Source organism: Phragmites australis, chromosome 5, assembly GCF_958298935.1.
Source record: "Phragmites australis chromosome 5, lpPhrAust1.1, whole genome shotgun sequence".
Taxonomy (NCBI): Eukaryota; Viridiplantae; Streptophyta; class Magnoliopsida; order Poales; family Poaceae; genus Phragmites; species Phragmites australis.
The window spans coordinates 11,672,588-11,692,163 of NC_084925.1; the positions used below are offsets into that span (position 1 = coordinate 11,672,588).

Genomic DNA, 19,576 nt, shown 5'->3' on the forward strand with positions numbered 1-19,576 from the left:
AGTAGGAGCATGCAATCTTAGTGACATTCTATTAAAGATGGTTAAATGGATCGGGTTAAATAGGTCAACACGAGACACGACTATTTTGATTCGGTTCAGGTACGACACGGCACGACAGTTAACGGGTTGGGTCGGCACTGCATGACAATTTGGGTCGTGCCTGGGCTGGAGCCACGACACGATGGGCTGGTATGACACGGCCCGTTTAACTGTTCATATTTTAAAGTATTTTATATAATTTATTTAGATCTAATACCATATAGGATATGTGATACAATTGTAGTGTATTTGACTCTTAAGTTGAAGGTTGGGTGTTCGATTCCAAGTGAAAACAAGTTTTTGTGATTTTTTTTTAATTTTTCGCAGGCTGACAGGTAAAAAACAATCATCGGGTCTACCGTTCCGCGAGCCGGCACGGCACGACCCGTTTAGTTAACGTGCCTAAATAGGCCGTGCCTCAATAGGCTCGTACTGTGCCGGGCCGGGTCGTCCATTTGGCCACCTCTGCATTCCACTCTCTTATATTGTAAGGGAATCTCATTTGTTTTTAATAGTTTTGTTGTGTGCGATGAGAGCATGAGTGGACGTCCACCTTTGATATGTCTTTTTTTTTTTTGCTTGAGGTCCTATTTGTATTTGCTACATATTATCACAATTTGGATTATACGGAGAAGTTCCTTCCACCGGATTATAGATTGTGGGATTTTATAATATAACTTGATTTGTGGATTGTGAAAATTAATTTTTAAATTGTTTTTACTTTTAAGTTAGAATCAATAATCAGAATAAAGAACAAATAGGACCTAAGATGCTACTCTTTTGTTCTATTTTACATATCTTTTTACACATCGATATAATTTCTAACACACATCATTGAACATTATTTTTTCTAAGCAATTGTCACTTAAAGTTATTAGAAATATACTTATTTAAAAATATTTTTCATGATGAATTTGCTAACATCAACTTTTTACAAACCTTAACACTTCATGTATGTTAAGGAACAAAGTTCTTAAAGTTTGACTTACTATACCAAAATACCTCATCAGTGACAGGTTTTGAACCGATACTAATTACTCGGTACTGATATTCACTGACTATCAGTGTCGGATATGGAATTAACACTGAAAATCACTATCAGTGCCGGTTGGTGGCTCCAACCGGCATTAATATCGGTCTCGATTTAATGTTTTTCGGGCTGAAAAAAGTCTTAAATTTTTTTCGCGACCAGAGGCAGCCCACCCAACTGCGCCCAATATTCACAAAGTCATGTGATATTTGCTCGCATGCGGCAACCAAGACTCTAACTCAAGACCTCACAGCCTGTAGACACGTATGATCTCTCTAACCATCTCAGTTATCGTCCGTTTGTGAGTATAGTAGCAAAATAAATCCTTTTGATATCTTCTGACCGAACATTTGAATAGCTATTTGGATATCTAAATGATCTCAAATAAAAAAGTGATTAACTACAAAGTTATAGATCTCGTTGAGAGCTATAATTTTCATAAAAAGTTTTTCCCCATCCGACTTCGTGTGAAAAAGTTATGAATTTTTTAATGTGAGTTGTCATCGACCACTGCTACAACTTTATTATAATTATTTGGGTATTTAAATGACTTTAAATTAAAAAGTTTTCAACTATAAAGTTGTAGATCACATCGAGAGCTATAATTTTCATATAAAATGTTCCCCATCCGACTTCGTGTGAAAAAGTTATGAATTTTTTAATATGAGTTATGATAGCAGCAATCATCAGTGCCGGTTCGTAGCTAGAGACGACACTGATGTATCAGTACCGGTTCATGTCTAGAATCGGCACTGACGGCACTGATGTATCAGTGCTGGTTCGTGACTAGAATCGACACTGATGTATAAGAGCCAGTTCATGTCTAGAATCGGCATTGATATAGTCACCATCAGTGCCGGTTGGTGGTTAGAATTGATACTGATGTATCAATGCCGATTCCAGCTAAGAACCGATATTGATAGTGACTATCAGTACCGATTCTTATCTTCTTAGCTGGGAGTTTAAGAACCGGTATTGATACGTCTTCAGTATTTATTACTGTTAAATCGGTAATGATGGGACGCTGTATATGTGATATTTTATAGTAGTGACTTCATAAATTCTACGCAACAACTATTCGAGAATGCATAGAGTAGATCGTTGGATCATGTACCGCCAACTGGCCTTTTGCTTTAAACATCCACTTTCTGTATTGCAGGGACTCGATAAACATAGTGTAGAATTAGGAGTCGTTGTCTAGCATAATGAATAGCTAGGTAGTTATGAAACTTTCTCTCCCCGTTACAATCAGGCCACAGGGTATGTTTACATTACATGTAATCTTCATGTCAATTCTTCGTATAAAAATCACTCACAAATTAAATTAAAAGAAGTTCAAATAGGAAGTCTCAAACATAACCACTCTAGCTTTTGCGTTCCTTTCCGGTTTCAGCCAATAGTTCTATTTCTGTTTGGATTCTATCACCTTTGCATAATTGCATAGATTCATTTCCCAGTATATTTTTCCCAACCATATTACTTCTGTCTCTTTAATTTCACTCATTTTACTTATTTCTGGTTGTTTTTCATTAATGATTCCACTCTATTATCCAAAATGAGACAACAAAAGCGAAAAGAGAAAAATATTTCGAGCTGAACAAGAAAAATAAAAGCAGAAACAATATATCCCTGTCCAGCGGATATTCAGGATCAACTCCTCCAGAGCCCTGCACTGCAGGGCACTAGATATTTCCATTAATACTACTATAAAATGACCTAGTAAAAGCAAATTATAAAAAGGAAAAGAAAAAAAGAAAAGAAAATGAAAATTGCAAAAAGGAAATCCTGGAAACCAAGCTGCCGCTGCAGTGCAGCCACGGGGTGTGGTTGGGCTGCCTTGTATTTTCCCGAAAACTATATATACCTCCGCGCTCCCTCCCCTCCCCCTTTCACTTTCCTCCCCCACCCCCACCCACCTCCGCCCCAAGCCCTAGATGTCCGCCTCCCCTCCCGCTCCCTGTGCCTCCTCCTCCCCCCGCCGCGCCGCCGCCGCCCCTGCAGGCCACCGATCCGCTCAGATCTCGCGCGAATCGGCGCCCCAGCGGCCCCCTGCGGCCCGATTCGGCGGCCGCGCGGCCAGGAACGGCGCCGGTTCGGGGCTTTTTTTGGCGGTGAGGTGGTGTGCGATTTCTGGCGGGTTCGGCCTTTCCGGGCCCCGTGGATGGATGCGGTGGAGCTGCCGCTGCCAGCGAAGGTGGATTTCGGGAAGATTTTGACGCCGGCAGCGGCGGTGGAGGGGGTGGACGGGGGCGTCGTCGGAGGTGGCGGCGGAGGCGGGGGTGGGGAGGTTCTGATGCGCTGCGCGGACGCGGATCGACGGCACGGTGGTGGTATAACCTCTTCCCGCTCCTTTTGTTCTGTCATGGTGGAAGAATTGGGTGTGATTTCGATTGTTTGTGGGAAGTCGATTTGACATCTCCTCGGCCTTTTTTTTGGTATGTAAATGTTTTTTTCGCTGCAGTTGCTGGTATTAGTGGGGATGCTGGAGTGATTTGTTCTGGTTTGTAAATAATTTCTATTTTGTTTGAGATAACGGAGGGGAGGAAGGGGCTTCCGTTTTTTGTCTGATTCGTTTTCGTTATATGTTTGCTCGAATGAGTTCCCACTGCCGTGCAGCTATGCGTGTTAATGAATTGTGACACGAGAAGGAGAAGCCAAGTGGATAGGTTCTGTAACTCGTCACAGCAGTTGTGTGAGCTCTACTTGATGACGTTTGTGGCTTTGGTGTTAGTTTTGCTGGATTGGTTGGCCTCTTGTTTGCGACGAGCTATGCCGTGGCCCTGTTTTTGCTTATCTCTACTTGTCTGTGATAGATCACCTAGTGCTCCCTGTTTTTTGGCGGTCTGTAAATGCTTGTGACTGATTATATACGTAGTGCTACCTGCCTTTTGGTGATCTGTAAATGCTTGCGATTGGTTATGTAGTACTCCCTGATTTTTGGTGGTCTGTAATTGTCCTTTTTGACTGGTGTGCTCTTGCGGCGTTTATACGGTCCATGTCATAGTGAAACAAACTATAATTTTTGCTAGTGCCCCCCCTTTCCCTCTTTTGGCTCTGGTTTGGTATTTCTGTTGTTTGCGCAAGAAATCAGTTGTAAATGGTGACATTAACCAATACTTTTGTAATAACCATGATTGGTAGTTGTTTTATCCTAAAAGTGGGATACCTAGAGGTTTGGCTTGATAATGGCAGTAACTCCAATGGCTAGATTTTGTTGGTGTGTTAGACGCCCAGCAAATGCAGCATAGTTTTGAGGTGACGTGTGGGTTCAGATCCTTTCACTGGTCACATTATTTTTCATGATTTGATTGTTGGCCTAAAAATTGATGAAATCATTCCCTTTGGCCTCATTTAGGCCAACTTTTTTTCTTTTCTTTAGCTTCTCTGGTACAAATATGAACATTGATCTGTATTTTCTGGAGTCTGTTTTGACTGTAGCATCAATGAAGATATGACCTGTGCTTTTGTGTTTTGCCATTTTCTGTGGATTTGTTATTTTGCCATTTTGGAGGTTTTATACATTTGAGGGTCCCTGGCAAAGAAATGAAAGAATATATTTAATGAAGTAATACATTAATGCGGCATAGCAGTTACGCTCTGATTCATTGCCATTATACTGTATTTTGACCCAAGGAGACATGATTTACCTTCTACCTTCTTACAACCAGATGGTCGGCTGTTCCACACTTCTACTATAGCTGACTTCAAACCTATTACAAAGTAGGTGTATGGTTTGTAGGCACTTGCTGACAGATGCCACTGAGCTTGTTGTCCTTGAAGTTTTCCTTTATAATGGTCCTACGTGCAGCAACAGATGTTTTTGTTCTTCTGCTGATGTATTCTGAGTATTTATTAGTGCTGAGTGGTCTCCCTTTGGAAACTTATGTTGTGATCCTCAAATGTATTCATGGTTATTTGTATGGATCTTTGTTTATTAAGAATGGGCAGGATTTGTGCCTATATTAATCCTCCAAGTTGGCTATCGCTTTGTGTTGAGCAACAAAAATAGCTGAAATTCGCGGCTGAGCCTTTCTGCAGCTGGTTTCCTTCAGGCTTGCTGTTATCATGTTCGATTATTGCACATGGGATTTCCAAGTATACCGCTCAGCTGCAGGTACATTGTGAGTCAGTTTCTCAGAGCTCCTTGCAACAGTGCAGCTGGAGAGTCATGCGTTCATGTTTACTGTTGACAAATGGATAGTTGCTCGCTCACTCTTGTACTGGTGTAGTGACCTTTCATTATTTGAACATGGAACCAACACTGCATCCTAGTTGGTTCTGCACCCTAATTCCGGTTGGACGTTGACCGCATTTTACTTGATTGTGTATTGAATTCCAGCAATGGCATGGACACTTTTTGGCCTAAATTTGTTGTTTGTTTGTTTTTCTTGTGAATCATGAGTATTTTCTATGAAAATCGATTTCATTCTTTCTACTTTTGAAATATTTTATCTGCTTAGTTTCATTTTCTGTGCATCTGGAATACTGACTTAGGTTGTTGTTTTCATGTGTTGATCATTTGGCCAAAGGCGGGGGAGATTGGCTTGGATATTGAATTGCTATTTCCTTTTGACACATGGATTCATGTATATTATTTTAGCCTTCAAAAACATTTTGATGTCCTTCCTTTAAAGTGACAAATAATTTATTCTGTTCCTTAGGAAATTTTCTTCTACACTGTAGGATTATTTTGACAATGAAATTTATATGTCTAAAGGTTTTTGCGCTGTGTATGTTTAAAAAACTGATTACTGGTGACTTGACTGTTTTCAAAAACACATATGTGCAGATGTGAAGCAGCTCAACCAGAATGCAGAAAGCTATCCATCTTATAAAAGTAAAAGGACTTCTTTGGAGGTCTCTATGCACAAATCTCTTGGTCTTGGCTTCAAGTCTGAAAATAATGGCAAACGGGATTATCTTGGAAATGATACTGTTCTATCCTTGCATAAGCAAGATAGCAAGATAATGACCAAAAAAACCATAAAGTTGTTGGACGGTCCATCTTGTTCAAAAAGGCCAAAACTTGAGCCAGTACAAACTACTAGAGATGCTGAAGATAAGGGACATGACTTCATGTCACAGAAGAATGTGCCTGAATTGATGCAGTGCACACCATCTGGTAAATTATAAAGTTTCATTTCTTCATTTACTGCTGTTTAATTTGACATAATATAGTTCTCATTTTATTATCCACAATACAACTCTCTGCATGCATTCATGGACTTTTTCTGGCCCTTTCCGATTGTAGCTTTGTTATTTTGGCATTATAATATAGTTATAATGTTGCAATGATGAGTTCAGAGACCGGGGCAAAGCAATTGTGTTGCTCTGATATCAGTGATATGCACACTGTAGCTTTGGGCTAAATGCATGCTATCTTGTTTTGATTCAACACCATTTTGTCAATGTAGTGATTTCCCTATTCCTGCTCTTCTCTCCTCTGTGGGGTCTCTCTTGTATTCAAATTCTTTACATAGGCTAGTCCATTGAAATTTCTAACATCTACCCTTAACCTTCAAGGAGAAATCAAGTCCTCCTTGCACTAACAAAAATTTCCCTTCCAAAAGTTGGAGTGGTCTTGCCTTCGCTCTGCTCTGATTCATGCAGTCACCAGGAAAGTTTGCAATGTTGGGATGGAAGTTAAGTTTGTTGGGGACATGTTCAATCTTGGTGGCAATGAAGCTGTTTGCCTGGCAGAGTTGCATGGATACTGTACTCTTGTAACACTGAAAAGTGTGGCACTGTAAATTTTTTAATATATGTTAGGTTGAACAATGAGTTTATAGGGATATTTCTCTAGGAATCTATTTTGTAAAGGCGAATGTGTAGTATGAATGGAATGCTAAGCTTGTTGACTATTCCTGTTTATGCTGCTCTGATCGCTATATTTCTTAGTCCCACAAAGTTTATCCTGTAGAGTTGTACTGTCAGAATATCCTGATTTAGAGAGGTCTTTCCTATTGGTGTTCCTCCTATGGGGGCTATGTTTCCATAGGCTAGGGTAACAGACAACTCATCTACGCTATACCCCGATATGCCAGGCTTTTATTGTCTTAATATACTAGAGTGATTTACGAGTCATGAACGTTTTGAGTAAATCTATTCAATTTAATTATCCTAGCCGAACTATAAACATCATCTAGCGATAGAATTTAATTGCTTAAAAAAACTAACAGCCGTTTTCAGTTGATTAACCTTTCTTTAATGAGCTCTGGTCAAGCGAAAGCTTGGATTTACCCTTCATCATGTATGGCCAGTCAAAAAAGGAAAAGTATGCGCCTTCCTCCTACTAGTAACCAGCCATTTGGCTCATATGAAATTAATAGCCAATATTTTCAATCACAATCTGTTGTACTGTTTGCCAAACTCTGCTTTTATGATACATCTAGTTCCACTCTGCTGTGAGTGGTCATTTGGTTTATTCACTTTAATGCGCATGCTACTGTTTAGTTTGATATTCTGACAACAAATACTTTTGCACTTATCCTAATTATACACAGAAAAATCTCGGTTGCTCAAGCAGAAGCGCATTTCTGATGCAAAGAGAATTGATAAGAAGAATGTTAGGTCTGGTGTCAGATCTAAATATGATTGTTTCTCATCAAAGGCTGGTTTAGCAAATTTTGATTCTGGTTTCTTGGGAAACAACGTGCTTGGTATGTAGCAACTGGTTGCAGCTACATCATGATTTTATTTCTTAGTGAATTCTACTAGTTATTTTTCTTTCATTGACTTAGATGATTATACGATCTTAGTAGACAAGTGGATGTATAATGTCTTTTCTACGTAAATTTGCTTCTTTTCAGACATTGCACGCTTAATATATTAGATCTTTCTATAGGAAGGTTAGTTCTTGATCTATCAGTATCAATATATTCAATGCTGCACCAGTACATGTTAATCCAAGTGTTCATTTTGGACCTCTAATCATATGCCATTCTCCAAAGAAAAAGAATGTATTTGAGTTGTACTTTTACAAGATGGTTACTCTTCTGATCATTTATTTGACACTCTGTCATCTTAAGTAATAATTAGATGACAATGAAATTTATTTATGCAATTTCTGTCAATTATAGCTAGTTGTGTGGATCTGTGACTTCTTTCTACATTTCCCGTAGTTGGTTTGTTTTTTGGTGGTCGAAAATTTGAAATTAGATCCTAGTGGCTGAAGTTTAATTGAACCTTACATCATAGTTTTGAGATATTTCTAGCAATACCATTTCTTTTTCCATCTGCCATTTAATATTTCTGAATAAAGGGTATAAATTGTCCCTGTGGCTCTACCCAACTTTTTTCCTTTGGAGTTTGTTCTTATTCTCACACAAAGATTGGCAGTCACCATGGCATGACATGATTATTTTAGCTATCAGCGTTCAATTTTCTTTTTCCCTGTTGCTTTTGTGGATTCAAATCCCTGTTTTTGATAACAAAAAATGTTGTTAAACTTATTTTCCCTCCAGTCTTCTTTTTGGTGATTGATGGCACCTTTCCTTTGTTGCTTTGCATACCTTTAGTTGTATAAACTAATTGAAAACATGCTACAGTCATGTCCAACAGTATAACAATTTTATTTATAGGTCTAAATGTTATTTCTGGGAGATCTGTGCCTCATATTGTTGATCAAACCTATTCTTGCATCACAACTTACAGTGTTTGACATGTTTCTTCAGGGGCACATGGCCTTAAATCTGATATCTGTGACATCACAAATCACATTGAAAACCTCTCATTGAGCGAACTTCTCAGTGGCACTTATAAGTATTCCAGTTTAGGAAGAGAAAAAGGAAAGAAGGTATTGCGCACGAAAGATGAACTCCTAGTCTCTGTCAGAAAAGCCTTTTCCATGCTTTCTGGTATGGACGGTTACTGTGGAAAGGATGCTAATTTCATGCTGAGCCCTAAGCTTCCTTCAGCAAGCATATCTAGCTGTGAAGTCAAGGAGCAATCTGGTGACAAGCCATCCTCCTTGATTAAGGTAAGTAAAATTATTAGTCTTTCTACTATTATCCTGCCTTGAAGCTCCCGTAAAGCTCCTTTGATATTTTTGATAATACTACCCAGGACTCTTCACAAATCAACATCTGCGATACTGCACTTTGTTGTCCAAAAGATATGCTGAGGCGTTTAACACTTCCACAAGGACAAGATCTGGACTCTCTCTTATCACCTGTAAGTGAGAGCTCAGCTGCAGTTAAGCCTCATATGCCTTCCATGACAGTTCATGGAGCTAGTTTGCCGCCATATCCTTGGTCACACTCACAGACTGGGGGTTACCGACCAAGTGTTGACTGTGGTAAACATGGGTCAAGTAGAAGTAACTCCCAGTGGCAATGGGTGAGAGTTGGATCCAATCTCACTCCTCTAGATTATGAAGATAAGTCTGTCCATAAAATTGATGATCTTCTACAAGAGATGGATGCAGCAAAATTATCTATCATGGATTCGTGTGACGTACCGTATAATTTATGTGGCACAGAATCAACTTCCGGATCACTTGTACAAAATATTCACTCAAGAAAAAATGCAAGCGAGCATGGTTCTCAGCAACTGCAACCCCTGGACCATGGTGACTCTTCAGATGGTTTCCAGAAGCATGACAGTGAGCATTCTCTTTTGAAAACATCTCAAGGTATGCCAAATTCTATTAAGGAGCAAAAATTTTTTGTCGTGTACCAATTACTTTAATAAAATCGAAGTTGCTAAGAAATTCTTAATTAATTGGGCATTATTTTGCTTTGCGATCACTACTCTAGATGTACTAAAGCTTTAGTGGCCTGCATATCTCAGTATCATAGTGATGACCTAAAGCATTTTGATGCCACATCTTTTTTTTTTAATCATATTTACTATCCTTTGCTAAAACGTAAGATTATGCAAGTTCAGCCAGACTAGAATCCCTTAGGATTTTTTTATCACTAGAGGTAAGTGCTCTACAGTATGCAGATTTCTAATACATCTGAAATACTATTTTCTGGGTCTTTCATTTGGTGTTACTCATTTTCAGTTTCTTATATTTTTTATGATTTACTTATGTGAGCTTTTCACAAGCAGCATCACCTATACTGCATGCTGCTGAAACCTTATGTGATATGAGAAGAAGCACTGAATCATGGAGTGCACAAGGCTACAGCAATGGGGCAATTAAGTGGCCAAAATCACCATCTGAAAAGGTGATGAAGGCCCGCAAGCCCTCATCCCCATTTGGTACAGCCGAGAGCTCTTCAGGTTCTCATAATAGTGATGCAACTCGGAATGGAAACAATCACTCTACTAAGAAAATAGTTGACAGGAAGAATGATTCTGCGCGCTTGAATAACCCTGGTAAGGGGCCTATAAGGTGGCCTGTTCCTATTGAAGACACTACATATCCTGTCAGGCCCGAGAGGGGATCAATGCTTGATATGAGGCAACCCCATGGCAATGGGGGAAGGCATCCGGTCCAGGTGTCATCACAGGCACGGCTTGAAAAGGAGTATGAGAACCAACAGAAGATGAGGAAAGCAACGTTGGCCTCTTCTCTAGGATCTGCAGGAGATTGGAATAGGGAGAGGAACAGGAGAATGTGAATTGTACATTATTCATGTTGAAATCATAGGCTGCGGTATATTGTCTGGGACAGCGTAACCAGGCAACTGTTTCATAAGAGGTCACAGCACATTGGGAGATGTGATAATTTAGGTGGCGGGTGATGTATCTATTGTGCATTTGTTGGTGTAACTGTTGTAACAAGTGTAATTTTCTTTTTATTACCGTCATATCACGGGTCTCTCACTGTCTCACCTTCTGCTGTGTATTACTAGTGTCTCTCCACCTACTATCGATGAAAGTAATAACAGGATGCCCGATAATTGCATTAGGGGGCAATACTCGAGAGTACTTCGCATCTTTGCCCAATTAGATGGTTGGAAGCTCAATACCATTTGTGGGCATAGTCATGTTCAATCATCATCTCAGTTATGTTTAAACTCTCTTTGCCTTTTAAGATTACATCTTCTGATTGTGGCTGTGGCACGACTTGACTATGCTTTTGTAAGATAAACACATTGCATGTGTCCAGCTGATAGAAGAACCCACAACTTGATTAGTGGTTCAAGCTGAAATTGTGTGCAGATATAATTTTTTTGTGACATGTCATTATGCACTCAGTGGTTTGGATGTGTGTTTCGACTATCTTCAACATGTTTCATCTCCATGTTCATCGATGGAAAACAGGAGAAACTGAGGTGACTAGCGATTGCTGTGAGATAACTTTGGTGTCCTTTATTCACATGTATTGTACTTTCTTTGATTGCAAATATCGGTTGTTTTAGTCCTCTCATCTATTATCTAAATATAAGTTATTTTTAATTTTTATGCATTTTTTTCTCGTTTGTTTTCGTCTTATTCTTGTTTAATAAATGCTACCACTCTCACAAATAAATAAGTTATCTTTTTCAATACAGAATAAATAAAAGACAGCAAGATTATTTGATCTACTTTCTTAATTCTTGTGTATAAATCTAAAACAACTTATATTTGTAATCGGAGTGAGTATGTTACAGGTATGTTGCTTTAATGCATATGTGGAGTATTATACATACCAACTCCTGTTGATTGCTGACAAACATGAACATTACAATTTGGATGACATGTGTAACATATCCGCTAAACAATGAACCCCATTGATTGTGCTTAGGGATGCAAGTTTAGGATTTTTTTTGGATCATTGGGTCAACTTAAAACTCATTTAATTGAATTAAAGATTCACTTTTGCCTAATTAACTTAACAAAAAAATGAATTAAATAGCTATTCGTCTCAAAGGATGAGGCTATTTTCCTGAATAATTGTTGTTTCACAATGTATGTCTTTGTTATGTCCATTGAGGCAGTCAAAATCACGGATGGTTTCTATTCTTATTGTGTGCTTCAATACTGTTACAGAAAATTGATGGTTGTAGTATGATAAATCAGAGGGTAAGTGTAATTCAATCTCACTAACTATACTTTTAGTTTCGGAACATTCTTGTTAAACACTTAAATCATTGTGGAATTGCTGACCGATTGAATTACGGTTCTGGAAACTGCAAGAAATAGTGGAAAATACGGTAGAATGATGTAGGATGGTTTATGACAATAATTCATTTTTGGATAAATACCATCAAACACCTATGAATTATGACGGGCAAGTAACAAAACAAATTTGCTATAATGATTGTTTTAGGTAAGGGATCATTTGAAATTTATACCGTCAGATTCTCTTAAAGATCTCTGATCCAACCAATGATACCTTCTTCTCTGGCGAGTCTGTCATCTTCTTCGGTAAGTTTTAGGATCAGGGGTTGGGTGACCCCTAGGTTTTAGAGGGATGACTATGTAGCTAGGCCGGTTGAAGGGGGTGGAGGATCATAGTGGATGGGGCTGGCGATAGGGGTGCAGATTATGGGGCGGTAGGCACGAATTTGGTGATGGGAGCCGCCAGAGATGGAGGAGGGTGACATGGAAGCGTCCTGCCAGACACGACTAAGAAGGCATAGCCGTTGAAAGCTAGGAAGTGTGTAGAAGCGGTGACAAAGGGAGGGATGGAGGTAGAGGCGGCTGTCGGTGAGCCATGCAAGCGCCGGGGACAACAACGATGGACATGTGATAGGGAGTTGGTGCACATGGTGGGGTTGAGCTTGGGGTGGAATAGTATGGGGATTAGGGTTAGCTGCTCTCTCTTACATGTAGTGGAAGCTCATATAGATTGTTGGATGGAGATCCAAAGCCCGAGGCTAAAAAGAAATAATGATTTTGAGGGGTAAAATCATGTTGTTGATATATAGACACTCCTAAAAAGAAAAGAATGGCAGAGATTAACTCTTGTGCAAAATACCAGAAAACCGTCACCAGCTTCACCCTCTCAACTTTCACATCCAACCACCAATTCTCACCTCCTCTTAATCCTCACCAAGAGCTTCCAATATCATCATAGAACAACAAGACAATAACAATTGACCTCCATGACCAACCAGGCAACCACTTACTAGTTACCACACTTCTCTGCTACTTCACTCGTACCATTCTCCTACCTCTCTTACAACTACCCCGCCCTTCGCCTCTGCCTTCACCCGTGCCATGGACACCATTACCAACGCCGTTGTCAAGCCCCCATCGCTACGTCTCCGCTGCATGCTCCTTACATGCGGCATTGCCAGCATCGTCTTCACACGCTGACCATTTACCGCGTCCGCAAGCCCGTGGTGACAATGAACGCCATCTCCCTCAAGGACCCGGCCGGCACCGCCAATGCGTCGTTGTCGACGCACCTGGCGGTGGTGGCGGATGTGTCGGTGAAGAACCCAAACACGGTGTCGCTGTGGTACAACCTGACAGAGATGTCGGTGTACTACCACACACGGTGCATGGGGGAGGTTGCAGGGACGGTGCACGCATGGCGCACGGTGCATCTGAACATGACGATGGATGACGATGTCACCGTGGCGCACTCTTGGGGGACGTGGGGGTGGGTGCCATCGTGGTGACCCCAGCCATACAGGCACGTGCCCGTGCTCGGTGGCATGCTGTTGGAGATGAACTGCAATGTGATGATTGCCGTCTCCGACATCTCTATCCGCAACCAGAGCTACCTACAATGTGTCTGATTGTAATCGAGCCGCCTAATTAAGTTGCATTGTGTTGCTTAGCACGTATGAACAGCTAGTTAGCACATGTAGGACTGAGAAAGGTGACTAGAGTGGGGAGTGAATAGGAGCCTCACCAATTTCTTGAATGATCTATCCTAATCTTTTCACCCAACACACCTCAAATCAACACGTGAAAGTAACAAAATTGAGAGAAATAAAACACAATAAAAATCTCTGAAGAAAACATGGCTCTTATGGATGAATACGAACTCTAGGTTCCATAGAAATCAATTCGAAGAGTCATAGCCACAAAAATCTTGCAACTTGATTCACTTAGATTTGAAGAAATAGACATCGGGTGAAGAAAGTCTCCAAGTTGATGATCTAGAGGTAAGGGATGGTTTAAGACCAACTCATAAATGATTCTTATCCCTTTAGTAACAATAAGAACAACTCCAACATGATGGTAAAATTCAGCTCTTCAACAAAAACAAAAATCACAATGAAACTCGAAAAACTTACAACCAAGTAAGGGAACCAAGAGAGAAAAACTAGAAGGAGATGAACACAAGCAGAAGAGTAAGCATAAACTTCATTGCTTGCAGAGGAACACCCTATTTTTGGTGGATTATAAAGTATTTTTGCATACAAAAGCTCTCACCTAATACATAGGCTAAGCACTCCTTTATCCCTTCTAAAACCCTAGCCCACAACTCTCTAATGGCTGGCTCAAAAAGGCTCAAACAGTCCTCCCCCTCTATTTATAGCCTATTCCTTGTCACTTAAGTTTCCTAGATTATTCCTAAAATACCCTTCTGTTATAATACACATATACCTACCACTGAGGATATTTTCATCCATCTTTTTCTTCGTCCATCGAACGACCATGGCGCCTTTATGACTTAGCTTCATCTCGATACAAGCTTCACGATGATGCCACATACACTTCACATTTTTCCATGGTTTTAAAAGCCAAACAGCAAAACCACCTCACACACTTCTCAAAGCGTGACTCACCGCCACTTCCTTAAACCTTAAGAAGGCCACCCGATGTCGACGCGTGTACTCCGTCTTGTGATCTCGACCACCAACAAGTTTTTCCCTCTCCTGACCCCTCAGGCCGTCTTGTCACTTGTTCCGGCATTCTTTCACTTGATTTTGTCAACACACTGTCTTCATCCACCATCTCATGCCTTGCTTAATCCTGTTAATCCCGCCGTCAACTGTCAAGTTACATCTATCACCTACACATGACAAGATAAGCACACACGTTTCTCTAATTCCATCTCTAATTAGTCATAATAAAAAATACTTGTAGAAATGCTCATCTCAGAAAAATCGTGAACATCAGATCATCTGGTGTACACTCTTTCTGAGCACTGGACCATCCGGTGTATGTAATCCTATCTTCAATTGCACGAATGCAAAAACTCTGGAAAACACTCTGATGAAGCCTCCGGTGTACACACGGGACCATACGGCGTGTACAAAAGCACTTTTTCCACTAAGCCCAGGGAAAACTTTTGGAAAATGTTTTGGTGAAGCATCCGGTGTGCACAATTACTCATCACCAGACTATCTGGTGTGTACAACCATTAGAAATGGCATTTCAACTTCTCATGGAAAATAGTCTGGTGTGTACTTCACTCTAGCACCAAACCATCCGGTGAACACTTAAATTTTTGCCTCTAACTTGAAATACTCTGGTGTGTTCAATTCACTGAACACCAGACCATCCAGTGAGTATAATTTTTTCTAACTCAGAGATGAAATCGCCAATTCCATTTTTATCTCCAACTTTGGTTAGTCACAATCAAAATCACGCATAAACAAGCTTATGCAAACCAAACTCAACTCAATTTAGACATTATCAATAACTCAATTTAGACATTATCAATAACTCATCACATATAAACCAATATACATATCCACTTGTTTTCTCAGTAGCAGAGTCCCATATGTTGTCGTTCATAGTGCCAATAATACTTGCTAACAATGTTAGCTTGAATGTACTATGCTGATTCAACATTCATTGCGATTGCCTTTAAGTTGATCTTATGAGTAATTTTTGCAAAAAAACACTAACTTAGTCAAAACTATAAAAAAAAATCACACCTTCAGATATTAGTTTCGAAGAACCTTTCCTTTATATGTATAATTTTTTTACAAACTCATATACCAAAGTTCGAGAAGAGCAACTGCAGTGGGTAGATGTCATTGTACGACACCCAGATCGGCTAGGTAAACAAGCCTCTCCAACAGGATGCTCGTCACCTCCTTTACAGTTTGATGCTACCAATGGAGGTGGCTGTGGTGTTTTCGGTGCCACTAGTTCATCGATCCAGCTTTATCAGACAGTAGTCATGGTCCTTCAGCCCAACTCTTTGATTCTTGTACAAGTCAATTCTTTCTCTCCAAATCCAAAGTTCCCAAAACTCAAATTCTTAAATCTTTAGGAAAAGTCCGCATTTTAATGTGTATTCGACAAAAACAAGCAGTTTGCACGATGCTCAATCAAACGGATTGCCGAGCCTCCACGTTCTCGTGTTCCCATGTAAGGCTACTTCATTATCATTGTGGAATGAGAATGACAACTAGAGGAGAGAGTGGATAGACATCTCATCAATTTCTTTCGAAACATATGACCTCTCCTATTTTGTCACCTAACACATCTCAAAACAGAGCGGAAGCAAAAAACCAAAGAGAAACTAGTTACTACGAAAAACTCCTAACATGTCTCTCATGGATTTAAATGAAATCTAGATTCTATTGGATCATATTCTATAAGTCATTGTCACAAAAAAGATAGCAACTTAAAGAAAGAAACCTTTGCTCCAAACAAAAGATCACCGGAAGAAGAAATTCTCTGAGTTGATGATTTGGAGGCAAGGGAATTTGAGATCCACTTATATATGTGTGAATATTATGCCTCTAGAAACAAGAAGAATAGCTTATCAAGGTGGAAAAATCTTAGCTCATCAACCAAAGAAAAAATCATAATCAAAAAGGAAAAACTCGCAACAAAGTAAGAAAGCCAGTAGAAGAAAATTAGAATGAAATGAACACACGCATCAGAGGAAACATACACTTCATTTATTGTAAAGATCAACCCTCTTTTAGGCAGATTACAAAGTAGTTTTACTAAAAAAAAAAAAGCTCTCACCTATACATAAGCTAAGCACTCATCTCTCATTTCCTCTAAAACCCTAGCATACAAACATAAATAGTTGGCTCAACCTCCCACACAGTCCTACCTCTCTATTTATAGACCTAGAGAGGTAGCTTAGCCCCTAAGTTTCTTTGTTCCCAAAATACCCATCTCTTCCACTGACCTCCTACATATCACCAGGACATTTTAGTCCATTTTTTGATCCATCTATCAAACGGCCGTGACGCCTTTACGACTTAGCTTCGCCTTGATGTAAGCTTTATGATGATGCAATGTGCCCTCTATCCTTCCACGGTTTTGAGACCAAATAGCGAAACTGCCTTGCACGCTCCTCAAAGCATGATTTGCTGCCACTTGCTTTCACCTCAAGCAAGATCCCGATATCGACATGTGTACTCCGTCTTGCGATCTTGACCATCGGCAAGTCTCTCCCACTCCTGATCCCATAGGCCGCCTTGTCACTTGAATTGGTATCCCTTTCGCTTGACTTCGTAACACTGTCTTCATCCACCTTATCATGCTTTGCTTGATCTCCACAAGCACAGTTAGGACCACCCTTAACTTTGTCCGACATCCTCGATCGTCTGATACCAAGCACCCGACTTGGCCCTGATCTTTCCAACGTTGACTACCAAGTTGCATCCATTACCTGTATAACATGAGACAAGCACACACATATCTCCAAATCCATTATAGATTAGTATATAACCAAGATTCTTAGTCAATGCACATCTCAGAAAAATTATGAACGCCGGATGATCTAGTGTTCACAGCTTTTGAGCGCCAGACTATCTAGCGTGTACTTCTTTGAACAGCCATCTTGTAAACTCTCTGCAAAAAATGCTCTGGCGAAGCATTCGACGTTCATCCCTTTGAACGCCAGACCATCCGACAAGTACAAGTCTACCAGAGCCAGTTTGTAACTTCTCTGCAAGAAAAGCTCTGGTGTTCAGTTCACTCCATCGCTGGGCTATCTGATGTACACTTCAGTCTTTGTCTCTAGGATGAAATACTCTGGCTTGTACATATGCCCATCGCCGGACCATCCTGTGTGTAAGTTCTTGTCAGAACCCCTATTTTGTAGTCTCTCTGTAAGAAATAGTCCGACGTTCTCTTTACTTCATCGCCAGATCATCCGGCGTGTACTTTAACTTTTACTTCTGAGCTGAAATACTCTGACGTGGAGTCTTCCTTAGCGTCGGATCATTCGACGTGTACAATTGCCCAGCGTCGGATCATCTGGTGTATGCAATTTTTCTAGATTCAGAGATAAAAACGTCAATTCTATTTTCTCTGCAATTTTGATTAGTCATGATTATAATTGCAGTATATAATTATGCCCATACAATCTCAAGAATCATCAAACCAACTTAAAAAACTTATCAATCACTTATCACGCATAAACTAAGACATATATTTTAACTTAGTTTCTCAGTCACCATGATAATTGCATTTTATTTCTAATGCGTTCTTTCTTCGGCAATCCGTTTGACCGAGTGTTAAGTGTAGATGTAATTCGTATGCATGTTTTGCCAACAGCCACCCCATTAATTTCAACAAGATTTTAATTGTTCCCGGTGCCAAAAATCTATTCAATCGATCCACTTTTAGTAGCAGTGTGGCTAGAAGACTAGGTACGATGGCTGCAACCGCAAGTATGATTCAGGTTTGATTCACCTAACATTGGAACCAAGAGTAGACACCGATGGAATCACTAGTTTCCATAGTCAAAATAACCAAACACAGGCACAGTATGATGGTATGTCTAATACTTTTGTCGTACAATCATCTGCATCAAACGCGCCCAACCTCCTGGACGGCAGCTTGAGCCCCAGCGGTACTCGTCTCTCCGATCACTTCTGGCTTCTCAACCTCTTGGATGGCTGCTGCTGCTGCTCCAGCCCTAAGCTTCAGAACATCCGCTTGTCCAGCTTGATATGCCTTTTCAGCCCCAACAGTCGTTGTTTCGCAGTCTTTCATGGTAATTCACCATTTCGTCGTAGATTCTCAAACAAATGCCTTCAAAGATCTTGTCTTCATATTTATGTGCATCTCAATCACCAACTTTGGTAGCTCATCTGTTGAAAACATCTGAAAGAAACGCACTTTGACACATTACTTGAATGCCAGGTTTCTATCAAATAAATAGCGAGAAGCTGAGAACACATTTACAAAATATTATGATTTACCTCTTGAGGATGGCCGACTAAATTTTTTTCTCCAGGGTAACATATCGTATCTCCAGAGCTGTTGAAAGATTCATAAGGTACCAGTCCTGAGAGTTAATGCTAGAGACTTAGGACGTCACCAGCTGTAACGTCCTACTCTACAAGTAAAGTATAAATCAGCAAAATTCAATTTTTTTGCAGCACCTTCTCTGTAGTTAATGTATAACTGTCAATCACATCACATACAGAACATAATAAGATATAAATATTATATAAAACTCCTCACAACGCAACCATATCATACATTACTTTACAGCATATAAAACATCGGTTCTTCTTCTTCAAACAAAAACATAACACAAGCGTTGTACTATTAAAATTTGAGTTTAATGGCATGATTAGAATTATTGACATTGTGATAAAATGGTGTGTGCAGCTATAAAATCCTAGGCCCATCGTGCACATCAAACAACCTAACTGTACCTATAATACAGTTAACTGAGGTGAGATAAACTCAGCAAGTAACAGCTCTCTCTCTCTATATGTATGTATGTATATATATATG

General features: G+C 39.9%; 1 protein-coding gene and 1 pseudogene across 2 annotated transcripts; both read left to right on the forward strand.

Annotated features, from left to right (window-relative positions):
- The first annotated feature begins 2,976 nt into the window (after window positions 1-2,976).
- On the forward strand, window positions 2,977-11,037 carry LOC133918760 (uncharacterized). Of its 2 annotated transcripts, XM_062362807.1 has the most exons (6): window positions 2,977-3,399; window positions 5,859-6,191; window positions 7,573-7,728; window positions 8,743-9,047; window positions 9,134-9,701; window positions 10,124-11,037. In XM_062362807.1, the coding sequence occupies exons 1-6, from the start codon at window positions 3,231-3,233 to the stop codon at window positions 10,636-10,638; spliced, it is 2,046 nt and encodes a 681-aa protein (XP_062218791.1). In that variant the 5' UTR covers window positions 2,977-3,230; the 3' UTR covers window positions 10,639-11,037. The 2 variants fall into 2 exon arrangements, with proteins under 2 accessions (XP_062218791.1, XP_062218792.1); XM_062362808.1 differs by lacking the exon at window positions 7,573-7,728.
- A 1,426-nt stretch (window positions 11,038-12,463) lies between these two features.
- On the forward strand, window positions 12,464-13,692 carry LOC133917817 (uncharacterized; annotated as a pseudogene).
- Window positions 13,693-19,576: the final 5,884 nt, after the last annotated feature.

What these genes read in the sequence shown, in the direction of transcription:
- LOC133918760 (XM_062362807.1), top strand. Translation starts at nt 3,231, where the DNA reads ATGGATGCGGTGGAGCTGCCGCTGCCAGCGAAGGTGGATTTCGGGAAG. An exon ending in GATGCAGTGCACACCATCTG is followed by an intron (nt 6,192 to 7,572) that starts GTAAATTATAAA and finishes AATTATACACAG; the next exon opens with AAAAATCTCGGTTGCTCAAG. An exon ending in AGCCATCCTCCTTGATTAAG is followed by an intron (nt 9,048 to 9,133) that starts GTAAGTAAAATT and finishes AATACTACCCAG; the next exon opens with GACTCTTCACAAATCAACAT.